General features: G+C 40.2%; 1 protein-coding gene across 1 annotated transcript; it reads right to left on the bottom strand.

Moving 5' to 3' along the window:
- Positions 1–1,184: 1,184 nt before the first annotated feature.
- On the bottom strand, positions 1,185–15,701 carry LOC142962517 (ly6/PLAUR domain-containing protein 1-like). The gene is made up of 3 exons (XM_076103059.1): positions 15,653–15,701; positions 13,283–13,414; positions 1,185–3,203 (listed from the first exon to the last, which is right to left on the bottom strand). The coding sequence occupies exons 1-3, from the start codon at positions 15,699–15,701 to the stop codon at positions 2,962–2,964; spliced, it is 423 nt and encodes a 140-aa protein (XP_075959174.1). The 3' UTR covers positions 1,185–2,961.
- Positions 15,702–16,474: the final 773 nt, after the last annotated feature.

Genomic DNA, 16,474 nt, shown 5'->3' with positions numbered 1-16,474 from the left:
CAGATGATTGCACATGTGCAGTGCATAACAAGGCCCCTAGGAACAGCACTGAGCTGTAAGGTGATTCTAGCTTAGTGGCCACAGTTGGAATAGCAGGTCAGTTGATCTGCACCGGCCAAGACTACTTTTCCTTACATTCGTCACAAAAGGACTCTCATTATTAGCATTTTAGCCTTTAGGTCCCTCATTAGGCTCAATGCCCCCAAAAATGTACGAGCCCAAGTAACCAATAAAACTTTTTGTGTCATCCAACTTTCATTGGAACAAACTGTGGTTTTCTATGTATTGAATGTCCTTTAAACTTTGATGTCCCAATGACATTAATATCCTCATGTTCACGAGGTTGGTATGTTGGCCGACATAAAAATGAAGTTGTATCCTGCATGTTGTTGTCCAACAGTTCATTTATTACACACTTAAGAGTGACAGTATGACAAGTTGATCTCTAGAACAACGTGCAGAAGCATTTTGTGATCTGGCAGCCCTATCAGCAGTTTCAAATTACTGTTATACGAATAAAACTGTTTTATGGTGAGACAAGGCTTTGGCTAAGGTTTGGTTAGGGTTGGACACAAAAAGGTTATATCTAGGGAAAGATCATGGTTTGCGTTTAAAATTGTACTTGATAAAAAATTGGGAATTTTTGCTGTTAAAATAACTTCACTAAGTGTATATTTGTCATCATGGTTACAGTAATAAACATGTGGCTAGGGTAAGGAAACGATTGAGGTTGTGGATAAAAGAAAATGGGAAAGGAACAGCAATCTCCTGTGTTCAAATGTTTTGTTGCTCTATAAAAGACTGGTTCGGGACCCACAGGTGGGTCACAGGAGATTTTATCAGGGTCGCCAAATAAATTTGCTGAATTTCTTCCGTAGTCATATATTTAACATGTATATCTGCAGTACACCTTTGAGCCACACGAAGAAGCCTGAACTTACTGTTCTAATAGTTGTAGCCTACTTATATTAAATCTAATGAAGGTCTCGTGTAATTAAAGTTTTTTAAACTGATAAGAGCAATAAAACATGAACGCCATCTAAATGTATGTTGTTTAGCTCATAAGAGAGAATGTAAATAATGACATTTACTCTGCCTAAATGCATTTATTTGGTAATTTATAGAAGAAGACAAAGAAGAAGAAAATATGTTTTCAATCACATATGCTTAAAATGAAGTTGAGATTTATCAAACATATGGCTGGTTCACTTATTCAAGACAATATAAAATGATGCGGAAATGGCAGTAACAATGGTCAGGAACATTCATTTATGCAAAAATGGGATTCTTCTCACGATTTACAGATGAGGCCTATTGTGAGTTAGGTCACGATTGTTTGTCATTATTAAAAAGTGGGTCCCCAGAAAATAAAGTTGGGAAAACACTGCTCTACAACAACGTCACGTGTCTTCCTTGTTTGCTGCTAGAGGGCGCTGTCATTTATTTTGTAAATGTGTGTTGTTTTGGGGCGCTTTTCTTGGGAGACCAGTGTGTCTGATATATGATACAATGAGCAGAATATGAACCTGGTGGCCATCTTAGAACAATTTTGTAATTAGTTCTCTTAATACATTCATGTCGGGCAAGCAATATGAAGTCCTGTGGCTTCATGTTATTGCACTCACTGACAGCTGGAGGCACTGAAGCCATAAGATACTTAGCAATGCATCGGCAAAGATGAGGCAGAAGACGACAGTAAGCTGGTGTGAACACAGGCGTTGGCCATGCGGATCTCAAAATATTGGCTGTAAAAATGCATTCAACATGTTTGTTAGAACTCCAGGACACTCCACAAAACTCCACAGGGTACCTTTAAGGTTCAGGTCACCTCAAAACCAACAACTCAACCACTGCAAAAGCAACAGAATATTACATTCAGATTGACAACACCAACGACTTTTAGCTCATCACATTACGTCTTGACATACTATATGTGGCTCTGAAATAATCTCTGACATGGTATGCATACTGACGCAACATATTCCCTGATCGTAGGGAACTAGCATAACTTTTAGGGTAACTTCAGAACTCTTTCTTCAAAGTCCATCAGCAGTCTAGATGCCCCTTATCGTAACACACACTCACTGTACTACTGCTGCTCAACCTCAATGCAAGCGGTTCTAGTCATTATAAATACAAAGAATATGTAGTAAGTAGTTTGAAAAAAGGGTTTATGTATTTCAACATGCTCTTGCAGCTCTATGTACAATTTTTGTGAGCAGACAGAAATGGTTGTGACAGAACTAGTGGAGGAAAGCTTCTGGATACAACTTTTCCATGGCCTCCACTGATGAGATGATGTTGTATCTGTGAGGGGCTTTAGGGCTGTAGGTGGCTTGAACATGATGACTAGCATGTGTGATTTTCTTCATCAAATACCTTTTTACAGACTGCACCGAATCATTAAACAGTATCATTGTCATACATATCATACATTGTCTTTTTCATTTCGTCAATACAAGAAGAATCTGTGATTGTCCCAGGTAAGGGTATTGATCTAGAATAAATCACAGCGTTATATATTCTGTAGAGCTTTTCCTCAGGCTCAGAGAATAAATGATGAATCTGAACTGACTATTTTTCCTGCAATATGTTGTATTTGACCTTGTAGTGCAAGTAAACAAAGACAGATGCGAATGAGCCACCTGCTGCCCAACAAAATAGCCAGAAGCTGTTCCATGTCCTCCACCTCACCTTATACCCACCTGCCCTTGTAGCTGCACCGCGACCATGTTTGTGACATGACACATGTGATGATAAAAACAAATTCCCAAAATGACATTTGGAGGCAAGCTGCGACAGAATGGAAGTCCAGAGAACAAGTACTGTGCAAACGTTTCCCTGCTCAAAGAATATACATTTCACAGTATGTATTCCTCACTGTCTCAGTTAGTTAGTACAGTTCCAGTTCATGTTGTCTTCACTGTCAAAACACATGTTAACTCGGCGTGTGAAGGTCTGTCAGCACAGTGTGGAGGACAGTAGCAGAAAAACATAGAGAGAAAACACGGGGAGCTGCGGCGTGGTCAGGGTAATGGCCGCCGATGGTTGGGGTCGCTTCTTCTGCCGTGGTCCATTACACAGCGGTGTGTTGCAGCAGGTGATGCACACTGAGTGGAGCTTGCCGCTGCAGAACTGCTGGTAACCAGACGAGGCGATAAGACAGGCTCCCGACGAGGCGCAGGACTTGCGATAGTGTATCCCTGAAATAAGGAAAGAAATGCATTAGGCTGGTAATGAGAGGATTAGAGGGTGTGAGTGTGAATGTGAGTGTGTGTGAGAGAGAGAGAGAGAGAGAGAGGGGGAACAAAGACAAAAACAGTGTGATTGAGGCATGTAATTAGGGTTTAAATAGCATGTATTCTTTCATCAAGAGGGACCCAACTTAAAGGGAAACATCTCTGGATAATTGGGCTAATGTTCCTTTTGCAGTCACTTAGTTCTACTCACGATTTGCATAAAATTGCCACAGTGTCTAGCATAATTAGTCCATGAATGAGGGAAAACAGCCCTTCTTGCTTTTTAACTGGTGCTCTCAGTGGGTGCGACTTCTCTTCTTACTGTGTTTATACATATCCAGAGGATTAAAGAAAAAACTTAGCCCAATGGAACCAACAATGCTAAATGGCAGCCCTGTGATTTTCGGGATAGTTAGTTTTAGCCGGCCGCTCGTGCCTTTTCGTGCATGTGAGGCAGCATGCCCCACTCGCTAGCTCATGGCTGCCGCTCTACACTGCCCTCATACGGTGGTTACAGCTGATAACGCCTTTACCGACCCATGGTGTTGTCGCGGAAGCATAACATCCACCCTTCGGTGGCCCCTCAGGTAAACTCCCCCTCAGGTAAGACTCCCCCTGGAGTCCGGTGACTTCACTGAATCCCCAGTATAGCTCCACCCACCATAAACCTGAGCAGAGTCTAATTGACCAGAAATAGAGACACATGTGTGGGTTTAAAAGGCATTCACACAGCGTCACATACTGTTAAAGATAAAGCTGTGTTGATCCAAACCTTTCTTTTATCTGCTTCTTTTTTATGTTTCCAGACAGGTGTTTCAAATAGAAAGTAATTGGCATCAATCTGCTACGAGTCTCTGCTCCAAATCTTCCCTTTTGTTTAAGACATCACAGCTCCTGCTAATGAATTCTGAAAGCAATGAAAGACCGCTGAACTTCTCAAGCAGCAGTCAGACATCAGACTTTTGGCTTTTAATTAGTTAAAAGCTGGACTGGGTACGTTTGTGCTTAAGTTCCTTTTTTATTAGAAACAATATGTTTATGTTGCCCATATGGCTATAATACTAAAAGAAGTTTAGATATTTTTTAGAACAACTAAAATACATTACTAGGAACCAGAAAATACTACATTTTAGAAAATAAAGTTTGATCACTAATGCTAAAAAAACTGTCCGGTCTCTAACGGCAGCCACATGATCGGTGCATCTCTAGTAATCGCTGGGGCATTTATCTTTTTTTTTTAGCCCCCACAGCTGAGGTGTCACTTTGTATGTAAACACTAAAACAGTTGAAGTAACATTTAAAGGGTAAGAGATGAAAGTGCCAGCTGTGACAACTGCTAAAATGTCACTAGAAGAGTTTCAGTTGAGTACAAATAGTGTCAGTTGATTTGTAGAGGCTGAAAGCAGTTTAAATGTCATTCAAAGTGTCTGCACTGTAAACAGTTGAAGTGTCAATAAGAGCTGAAGAGAGAGAGTTGTGATGTCATCTACTCATTCAGCCACTTTTAACGTTCTTCAATACACACCGATGTAGAAACTTTAAGTTGGTGTCCAATAACTTAAAAACTATGAAAGGTATAAAAAGAATGGAGCGATTATGGTCATATGGTAAGTGATTGTTTGAGGTGAGAAAAGCCATCAAATCTGTGTTCCCTGTCAGTGACTCATCCCACTTTTACTGCACCTCATTTTACACTGACTGCCCGTGTTATCGGCTCTCGCTATTTTCCAATTACTGCTCGAGATAAAAACCAACAGATTATGCAACCATTTATGACCACAGTATTTTCCTACAACGGACATTTTTAGGTTTGAGCATGAAATGACAGAGATCTTCGGAAGTGTCTGCCATCCTTTAAGAGTGTGACAGCTAAAATTAGAGATATAAACACAGTGTGCGTCAGGTTTAATTCTCCAGGCTTTGTGGGAAGATGGGGCATTTCCTTCCAACATCCTTGCAACATTTGACACAATGTTTCCAACGGATTCCTCAACACCTTCTGGGAACTCCAGTGATATTTGCATAAGAAATGGGAGAACGCACAATTGAAATGAACATGCAGTACTTTGGGTGTTACTATGCCTGTATATGTGTTGCACTCAAGTGGAGAGAGGAGGGACACATCACGAGGGTTATTGGAAGTTTATGTGCTCGTTTGAAAACAAAATGTCAGCCAAATGTTAACGTTTCCCTCCACTATTCTCACAAACAGCTTTTCAAGTACATCCATGCTTTAGTGCACAAATGAAATGTTCACAGCTGAAGGTCTCATAAATTCACCGGCTCCCGAACTAAACTTCATTGGGATGTGGATTATAGCTGCATGGTGATAAGTCATGCAGTCACTGGAAATGGCTCTAAATATGCTTTTAGAGTATTTTGTGATTTGTCTTTTACCAAACTACACAGAACACGAACACATTCACTTTTGCGCAGATTTATTTTAAATAGAACAGAGCTTTGTTGGTGTCAGTTGGGAAAACTTCTTATCCTAAAATGTAAGCGCATTGTCCCAGCACAGAGATTCCCCCTCTTAAAGTCACACATGACAAATGACCCAATGATGCTGTTCCATTCTTGTATTGCTTGATTTTGAGTGCTGCTTTTGACACCATCGATCACAGCATTTTATCAGACTGAGGCAATGGCTGGGTGTATCGGGTACTGAGTTAAATCAAACTATGTCTTTCTGACAGAAAATTCTATGTGTCTGATAACAACCATATGTTGTTATCAGACACAACCTTGCTGAGGTACCTCAAGGGTCAATTCTTGGAACCAATTTTATTCTCTTTTTATATGCTCCCATTAGGTGATATTATTCGTAGACATGCAGTTTCCTTCCACTGTTATGCTGATGACACACAGCGGTATGTCCCCATTAAGACCACTGACCTCAGTATGCTGAGTTCTTTACAGGAGTGAATGTATGTAAGCTGTCTCGGCATCTTGTTTGACTGTAATTAAACTTTGAACAGAACATTACTAAACCTTTTTACATAAAAACTGTAGACCGGCGACAGACAGTACAGAACTCAGCTGACAGGCTTTTAACTAAAGTAAACAGATTCAAACACATCATCTTGGGTTTAGCCTTTTTACACTGGCTTACAGCAAGTTTTGGATTAGAGTTCAAGTTTTTTTTAAACAATACTTACAAGGCACTAATGGTCTGACTACTAATTATAACTAAATTATTTTATCCCCGTACAGCCCTTGGCACACTTTGAGATCCACGGGGCAGAGGCCGTCTATCTGGTCCAGTCTCTCGGCTGAGAAGGGGGTCCCAGGGCCCAAGGCTCTGCCCAAGGCTGAGTCAGTGGTTACTTTCAAATCTAAGCTTAAAACGTACGTTCATCGCACTGCCTTCACTGATTTCACCTGATTCTAGTTTTTATTCTGTCCAGATTATGAGCGCCTGAGGCAAATTTTCTGTATCTACAGTCATAAAACGCATTAGCTCATTACCAACAACTGAACAATGTTAGGAATAAGCATTGCTGTTGGAAAATAAAACAAAAAACAGATGTTGTAGTGTAGCTCCCACTCTTCGGGCCAAAGCGCCTACCTATACGAGGACCAGATTAGTATTAGAGTTTAGGAGAGATCAAAGTTCACATGTTTACATTTGGCGTAAATATTGCTGCCCTCTGTGGGTGTATTTAGGCAAATCTATCTGTTGTGTTCTTTAATACAGTATGGGTATTGTGTTCAGTTGCATGCAAATAATGATAAATAATTCCAGCCTATTAAGCAATTAAAGCGTTGGTATCAATCAAAGCCTTAATTGCTCCCTTACGCAAGTTCTGGCTGAGTAGACCTCTGCTTTTAAACATGTGTTCATCAGTAAACATCTGCTTAAATCATGTAAAAGTTTAATGATACTTTAATTTACATCTTAATAACCAAATATTTAATATGTTTAACAAAATCCTTTCCACTCGAGAACTCCTCCAAAGGGTGTAGATAACGATGGACCGCCAACCTGAAATATTACTTTCACAGCACATCCACCAATAGACTGCAGCTGTCCCGGCAGATAAATGTGTCAAGACAGTGCAGCACTTTAAATGATAAAACTGTGAGAGGGAGCTCACCTGCTGCTAGTGAAACCCTCTATCTCAGCTTTTCAGCAGTGCTCACTCTGTGCTCTGATACAACGGTACAACACATTTATTTTGGTTATTGCAGGTCTGAGAACTGACATCTGACATTCTCATTAATGGAAACGTTGAAGAGAAAAAGTCCAAGTATATTATTATATATTATCTATTATTATCAACTGTAAAAGTTTCTAATTTGTAATTATGTTGTTAACGGTCTAATATTTTATGTCAGTATTGCCAAGAGACCTGCTCTAATCGAAATACAGGACAAATACACACAAACACCACCCTGGTACATGGTGGATGTATTCCTTATACACCAACTAAGGGCATGGAGAATATATGCAGTGCAGTGTTGCATTTGTTGAGCAAATATCACCAAAAGGAATCTCAGACAGCACAACAGGAAAACACTCACTTTCTACTGTTTGAAGTGCTTCGGGGGGGGGGGGGGTTTCATTTAATTTCTGTGCAGGGATTCTAAGATTTATCACTTTAATCTATCTTATGCTGTTGAGTTAATTTATGGGAGAAAGGGTGAGATTTCTTATCAACTTTGGAGCGCTCTGAGAAATTTAGTCTAATGAGAATCAGCATGGTCGGCTGCACAGGGACGAGTGAGCAGTCCAATATGTCCGAGAGTCTGGAGAACCTTTGATTGCCCTTCGAAATGAGATTTTAACCAAATAAATCAAATGACACTGATTGCACTTCTGTAGTTTTGAGAAAAGGCAAAGGAATAGGACAAGCATTTGGTTCCTAATAGTCATGTAGATTTAGTTAATGCCATATATGAGAGTAGAAATCACAATTGGTTCAACACACATTTCTTCTTTGGACTGCCCTTGACACAAACATGTCAGACATGTATCAGTCTGCTCTGTTGGCTTTATTATCCCTTTAACTCAAACTTGACTAAGCAGTGAATTTATATGGCAGTTGTTATGTGAGCCAACATAAAGATGTCATCCAGATAAATGGTCAGTTGGGACATTAAAATTGTTAGCAGGTATATTTGAGTTTCTTGAAATAAAAGTCATCAAGTTCTGAGCACTTGTGAATTTATTCACTTGTAATTTCCTTTGATGACCTTTATGTAACCAGGAAGTTCTCTTTAGATAGAAAGCTTATTTTCAAGACAGGCCAAAACAGCAGCACAAATATGTTACACAAACCCAAAACGGGAATAAGGGGGAAAAGCGGAAATTACTGGACCAAATTCTGGTAACGATCACAAATCATCTCTCAGATTTTGACGGATACACACTCTTCTTACAAGAAAGTTCTCAACTCAGCTGAGGTTACCTCCAGCTATTGCAAAGTCCACAAAGGTTATTTAAAAAGACGTATTTCTACCATCAACACAGCGAATAAGATATGATATTAAGTTTTGGATTCTCCAGCTCTTTGATCTTTTAAAGGTCAGCATTGTCAGGACGGTTCGATATTGGTCAATGGTAAAAATGTTTGTAAAGTTAACCAAAGTTGAACCCAATAGAAAATATTCACAAAGATTGACCTTAATCCTGCAAGTGTATCTGCTGATCTCGCCATTCCACGCAACTCCATTGAAGTGAATTGTTTTTGCTGCCAAAGCCCCCGTTTGAATAAATAAATACATGTCTGACACACACATTCTCACTCCCAACTCGTCAAACACCGATGCTAGGTCAGTGACCAGCAGGGACCAGTGCGCTTTAAACTATAAAGGTACCCCTCTAGCATCCATTTTGGGACGTTTCAGGAACTTCCACTCATCACATGCATAGTGTCTTTTCAAAATAAACTTCCGTGGTCAGTTTCCACCCGTTACATGCATACGGTCTCTTTGTCAGTGAAACAATACTTCAGCTCTGAATTAATTGCACACTTTAGCAAAGAAACCTACGGTTGAAAAACCTTGAGCATCCAGAGCAAACACTGCTAAACCACAAGACGTCCACCCGAATCACACAAGCAAACAAACTTCTGCAGCCATCCACAGTCGCTCTATTTAACCAAATAAATGTAAAATACTGTGACTAACCACATTCTCATTTCCCCTTTCCCTGATACGGAAAATTAACTTTTGTGAAAGCTAATTAAGATAAGCCATGAAATCAGGAGTGCAGCCGCTCGTCTCCGTCCTTCTCTCTGTTCTATGGTCTCTCCGGCTGTTTAACATGAAGAGCAGCGTGACCCGGGACAGTCAGTGTGGCACCAGATGGGACAAAGTCACCGGTTGCTATTACATAATCGGAACCGGGCGAGTGACTGTGCATCAGTCTCCTGTAACCATTTTTAAACATCTTAAAGCTGGATTGTGGGACGTTCCGAGGAGTGATACTGTCTGATGGACCCCAACCCCCGACGTATCGACAGGGTCATTGCGAAACCTCATCGCCTCCTCCTGTTAGGTCGGAACGCCCTTTCTCTGCTTCATCTCCTGATCAGCATGCATGCTTGATATTTTTGTTGGCGTTTAAGCAATCAAACTATTCAAATTGTCCTTCTTGATTTCAGGCATTGAACCACTGCCACTTGAAGCAGCACAGATGGCCCATCAAAGCTTCACTTTGCTTAAATCTGTAGTTAACTAGAGACGTCACAGCAAATACAGTATAATAAGATGCTACTTATCAACTTTCATCAGCGTCACCTGCAAAACAAGCTGCTCTGTGACACACCAGCCACTACTGTTTCCTTTTCAGACTCCCTTTCAGTGCAATCTGAAAGGAATCAAAACATGTGTTTGTTTTCGTCATCACTGCTCCACTAAGCGTGTTTGCCTCTGTGGATGCTGTGATAATTATATATTTTCACTGTGAAGTCAAATCGTGGGAGAGACTAAGGCACAGCGCAGTGACAGACAGCAACTGTGACACATTCATCTGTGTGACATTAAACATTTACTTGAAAGCACGTTTTGGGAGCTGGCAGATGGTTCTGTACAGTATCACAAAGATTTTAGATTTCAGCATCTTGATGCTCGAGTACTTTTCTTGAGTTATTTGTAAGCCTTCTTACCATAAAGTTCTGGGCTAGTCCTTGTTATGATGTTGCTATACTGTCACAGCGACAACAGAGCTAACTGCTCTACCTCATCGACCTGATGATGTAATTGATGAACAGCTTTAGTTTAGCTTAAAGCTGCACTAATCAATACTTTTCATATGAACGATCAATCAAATGTCTCTGAAGCCTAATATGAAAGGTGTTGCATGTTACTGTCGAACCCACAGTTATCCCTCAGTCCCCCTCAGTACTATTTAGCTATTTTGTATTTTTTTGGTTTCTTTGGCAAACCTCACTTTCCACAAAGTTGTTTTTTCCAGCAGCAGCAATACATTTATTTTGTCATCAACACTTGAAAATTGCCTCGTAGAAACTGAAAGGTGGGCAATTTCATATCCCTCATCACAGCACATCTTACTCCCCCTCCTTTAAAAAAGCCATTGAAATGAAAGGTGGCCTGCTGACAGTGGGAGAGGAACAGTCCTCAACAAGGTAAAAGGACAACACTTTGATGTAATCAGAGGGAATGATGATGACACTAATAGAAGATGGGCTTGGATATGAAGCCAGGCTTGTCTCATGCTGCCCAGCTGAAAAATAGCCGTCATCCTAATGCAGGTTATGAATGTGAGTCTCTCTACTCGTGGTTGTTTAACCATAGACTGTAGGTTTGACAGAGGACTTTCACATTTGACTGATACCTCGAAATCCTGCCGGCCAGTCTCTTTCTCAGCTGGAGAGCTTGGTCGTAGAAGGCGGAGCAGATGGATTGTTTAACGCTTTCCTGATGCAGACGGACTAATCTTAAACGAAAAATAGCCCGATTGAGGACGTACGTAAGCCATTCTGCTTCCTTTACATCTACATTATAGTGCTGCATGTTAAGGCATATGCGCATAGAGGCAATCACAGGGCAAGTATACTTAGGAAGAATCAAACATCGTCACTGATTTTTATTGTTATCACTTAGGCACATTGCACAGAGGTGGGAGTGCAATTGTGAACGTGGTTTCAGTTGAATTTCTCCAGCCTCCTTTTCATGCAGACCAGCTATGATGATAACGCTGGGATATAAAGGCTGGGACGTACGTGAGCGTTCATGCGGAGATTTTCTTATTAAAGAACTGTCGGCTCTATAGTGCGGTGGGCCTGCCCTTTGGATTGGGAACCTCATTTCCAAAGACAGGAGCTTATTGCTTTTGCTCATCAGCAGTAGAGAGAGGGGAGAAAATGACCCACAATTTTCGGTGGGTGTGAAAATTAAGTAGACCTGTGGCATAAGAGTGACCCTTAGTGTCTGGGTTCTGACCACCTGCAGTAAATAGGGATGTGACACATTATTCATTACTAAAGAGCCAGCATTTCACTGCTAAATCATAGGCTTGATGATCCTTACCTAAAAGTCTGTTAACACAATTAAAGCAGAGGTTCAGATGTGTACGGATTGTTTTGGAAAGATATTACAACCTGCACAGAGGTTATGAACCTTTACTGAATGTGATTGAATGAATGTAAATATGGTGGCCCTGAGAGCTCAAGCACTGCGAATTGAGAAAACAAGTAGACACAGCGTAAGTAAATGAAGAATCATCAACATCTTCATCAATTCGACAACACATGCAACATTTTGTAAAAAGCCCCGAAATAGAAAATAGAGAAAACGTGCAGCAAAAAGCTCACAGCACAATGGAAATCTCGTCCATTGATTTCGTAAAGCATTCAAAACGACCCTTCTGCAATCAACAACATGAAGCAAAGCAAAGCTACAGGTGAATATTAACTTCCCACAGCCTCATTCGACAGATGTTCATAGCCCATTGTGTTCTTTATTGGGTCTTTTGCGAATGAAGGTGGAAGACATTTTTTCGACCATTACCAATAGCCATATTTGCAACTTTAAAAGTCTGGCAATGCATCAGCCGATATTCGTTTTTTAGCCAGCGTTGCCTATTTACACATCCAGAAGACACAGAGCAACATAAGCATTACTTTGGTCATGTTTCTGCACACATGTATACTCTTGTTTCACATTTAAAAATGGTTTGACCTTGGCTGGTTGGAACATTTTTAAATATTGCCCAACCGTGCCCCCCAGGTTACTAAAAATCTCAGAATTCACATAAAAAACATCATCATTGTAGCTTATTGGCCAACATATCCACCAATGCCGATATATCCGCATCAAGTTAATATCGGCTGGATAAATTGGCAGGATTTGAGGTTTTTGGAAAGGCCTGGACACACACAAAGGACACACACCTGCCATTTCATGCACAGCATGCATGGGCTGGTAGATTTTCTCCTCAGATGGAAATGGAATAGTTTATATTCATGACTTCTATTTCAAATACTGACCTGCCTGCAGCTGAGACTTTCATTCTTTAATGACAGAGCACTGAGGCGCGTGTCCGTGCTAACCTCAGATCAGTTAGATTTCCGCTCACAGCGGAGAGCCTGGCTTCTGGCTGAGCATGCTGGAGAGCCCGCCCTCCTTCTTTGTCTTTGAGTTAAAGGACATTTCAAACAGGCCAGACAAACTGTTTCCTTTGCTCCATTTCAAAACATCCTTTTTTTTAAAGAATTATGATCCATGGATTCAGAAAATATTAGTGTCTGAGCACTACAATGAACAGAGGGTGTGACTGCACAACGCATACAAACCAAACGAACAGCTAGATGGCACAACACTAAATAGCTTTCCACACGCGGACATCCCTCCTATCACTTCAGTTTTAAGCTATATCGATTTCATGACAACAACAAAGAGAATTCTTCAGATCCTCCCAGATCCATGTCACCACCAACATCTAATCCGCTTTACTTGGATTGAGGCCAATCTGTCCATATTCCACAGGAGCCTGTTCTGCTCTGATATATCCTCAGATGAAAACACACTTATTTATGACAGCAGAGAGGAGGAACACGCTTAGTGACGCGACTTACCATCATCCTTCACCAGAACCTCCTTCTGGCACATGTCCTGCACGTTCACAGTGCAGTTGACTATGAACTCTGGCGTGGAGCAGTCGTGTGTCATCTCCTCACACTGATAGCACTGGATCTGCAGAGCCAGCCCTGCAACACATACACACACACACACACACACACACACACACATTGGGGAGTAACCCCAGGCAAAAACATTGTTTTTCATGCACTAGTCAATTTTGCGATTTTGCTCTATTTTCCTTTGATAACGTGTCTTCTCTCAGACTAGTGGAAAGAAAACATCCCAAATACAAAAGTAGGTGTTTATTTTACTTCTTTGTCTATTTGCATCTGTAGATTTCGCCTAAATTCACCCAAAGTTAGCATTAGATAATGACTTATTGCATATTTAACCATCGAATTTCAGAAACCTTGTACAAATAATTGTCTTAGTGTAGGTAATCATCTATGGAAGTTTCATGATGATATCTATTAGTTACATTTTTTACACTATTCACATAGCATCTTCAAAATGTATGGAATTATACATTTCTTTGAATTCAGTTTTCTCAAAATGAGTTTTTTCTCAAACTGTGAGTCACAATATCCACCTCAGTAGCGCTTAAGTATAGACAAACTTTCCAGTTGCACTCCTATCGATATTCTGAAAGGTTTTTACTGAAAAGTTTGTTCATATATCATTCATAGCCTAATTTATGGCTGTTGACATTACTGTATATTTTCTGATTTATGAGTGATACAAAGAGATATCCAAATTCCCTCAGAACCTTTGACTCTAACATGTCAACAAAACTGAACAAGAATTTTGAACCTGGCTTAATCCAGTGTTCAGATTTGTGTTCTGGAAATGTATGCAAATGAGCACATATTTAATAAGATATTGCCTACTTTGCATATTTAAACATACAATTTCAGAGAACTTGTAATAAAAAAATTGGTCTCTGTCTATGTATTAGAAGTTTTTTGGTCACATATTTGATCACATGTTTCTCCCCTAATTATTTAATCCTTGTATTTTCATGATCATTTTCAGCAGGTTAGATGGTCTCCACCATCAGCCACAACACTGACTCATTTTTCATTTGCATGCTCCATTTATTTTTTGTCATATCATGAATAAAGAGAGTTTCATCTCTCAGTGAAATTCAGTTTTCATTTTCTTGAACATTCTGACTTTTGGTTCCTTGCACTCCGACCATCTCAAATTGATGTGGCAGACATGCTCCATTATTCAGCTGCATTGGAGCTGCTGGCGGTACATTTATTGTACATGTTTGGCAACATTTCATCACGTCTGGCTTTGATCGTCGATATCTCAGTATTTTCTACTGAAAAACTGATATGCTGATAGTGAACATGCTTTATTGAATGATTTATCTGAATGACTGAACAGTTTTTCATGGACCAGTCGGGATGCCCTCAAGTCACAAATGCATTGACCCATCAATTTATTCAGACGACATAATCTTTCGTTATTTATGTTTCAAAAGACCAGTTCCAAGCATCTTTCAATATTTTAAAAAACTGATAAGGGGCTTCTACAACCACATACATCAGAAATGAGAATGGATATTACATTTGCTGCAGATTTAAACATATTGTTGGCATTGAGAAGGACAAAATGATCAAACTTCATATTTTACCGTTGGTCAACATCTGTAAAACTTTGCCTGGCAGTGGACAGTAATGCATTGAACAGGAGATTTGATGAATAGACGTAATCGTGGAAGTTATAAGTATTTTCGGTGATGGAATGTGACGAAGTACATTTACATGAGTACAGTGAAGGTACTTGTTCTTTGCTTCCATGTTATCTTATTCACTCCATCACGTTTCACAGTGAAATATATTGTAAGTTTTACTCCACTACATTTATTGTAATTATTATTTTATACTCAACTAAAAGCTCTCCCTCCGCCACTGATGAAATAGTCTGGAGCAATTGGTGATGAAGAAGAGGTAAAAATCAGGGAGACATTTCACTGTTTGAACTGGAGTCGATGGTTTCAACATTGTTGATGCAGCCTCTATGAAAACTTACCTAGATCGTTCAAGGCGCAAAGCGCGTGCCACACCAAGCTTTAAGCGACAACAATCTCCTATGGGTGTCAATAATAAATATGTGGCAATCGATACTTTAATCTCAGTGCATTCAAGTTTTCCCTCATCATAAAGCGGAGGCACAGATCAGAAATCTGTTCAACTTTGAAAAAAGACAGCGATGGATCAGCGCGCATCGCTCCAAGCTGTGCGCGCTCTCTCTCCAAAAAAAAAGGAACTATAAGTTTTTAGTGTCTAACGATTGTCTGTAAATCGGACTTTAATCCGGTGAAGTGTTTCGAAAGAGAAGCTGTGCGTCCTTACCTGAGCTGAGGAAAAACAGGAGCAAAGTTGAGACGGTGAACAGCCGCATGGTCCGCTTAGTGGGACTCGGAGCAAAAACATGAGAGGCGGATGATCGCCGGGTCTGAGGCGCGGAGACAGAGCAGCTGGCAGCCTGGCATGGTGAGCCGACGCTTCACCTCTATCCGCCGCTGACGCACGCGCTCGGCTGTATTGTGTACCACGTGATCCAAAAAGTCACTGTTATGACAGCGATGGAAAATGAACGTCCAATGTGCTATCTTATCATTATTACTACTGTGGGCATCTAACATTATGTCATGTTTATTGTTTATTTCTATTTAAGTCCGTTAAAAATCCCATTCGCTGCTACTGCAACGAACTGGTTTCCCCATTGGTGCAGACATGTATTTTTGTAGGCCAGTCAGTAAATTCCACAAAAAGCCAGTGGGATTTTTCGATTGGATTTGGGATTCATGCAGAAAATAAGTTTTGTGGCAAGCAAACATGTGTGATACTTACATGTTCAGCAAAGATAATCTTCACAAATGAATAACACTTTTTAAGATTTTTGAAGCGTGAATGCAATCGCCAAACTACACTATGGTCATGTGAGCCTGAACATGTACGCAAAGAGGCTGTAAAGGCAGACTAGTCGGCGTGATGCTGTTTTTGTAGTCTCATTTAGCCACTTGTTAGCAACCGCCTTTTTAAGACACTTTAAAGCTTAAACACTCCAAGAGGTGCATCTACAGACATATTTTGTATCGTAAAACTAAATTTAAGATATCTTAAGACCTTATTTTAGGCATCTAAACGAAACCCCATTAAAAAAAACCATTG

This window comes from Anarhichas minor, unplaced genomic scaffold (genome assembly GCF_050575085.1).
Source record: "Anarhichas minor isolate MPS153535 unplaced genomic scaffold, ASM5057508v1 ptg000004l, whole genome shotgun sequence".
NCBI lineage: Eukaryota > Metazoa > Chordata > Actinopteri > Perciformes > Anarhichadidae > Anarhichas > Anarhichas minor.
This window is presented reverse-complemented; position numbering and strand designations above follow the sequence as displayed.

Bases quoted from the DNA above. Each gene is read 5' to 3' on its own strand.
- LOC142962517 (XM_076103059.1), bottom strand. From the start codon at position 15,701: ATGCGGCTGTTCACCGTCTCAACTTTGCTCCTGTTTTTCCTCAGCTCA. The intron at 13,415-15,652 runs GTAAGGACGCAC...TATGTGTTGCAG, and splicing joins CCTGTTTTTCCTCAGCTCAG to GGCTGGCTCTGCAGATCCAG. The intron at 3,204-13,282 runs GTAAGTCGCGTC...TCCTTATTTCAG, and splicing joins GGTTCTGGTGAAGGATGATG to GGATACACTATCGCAAGTCC.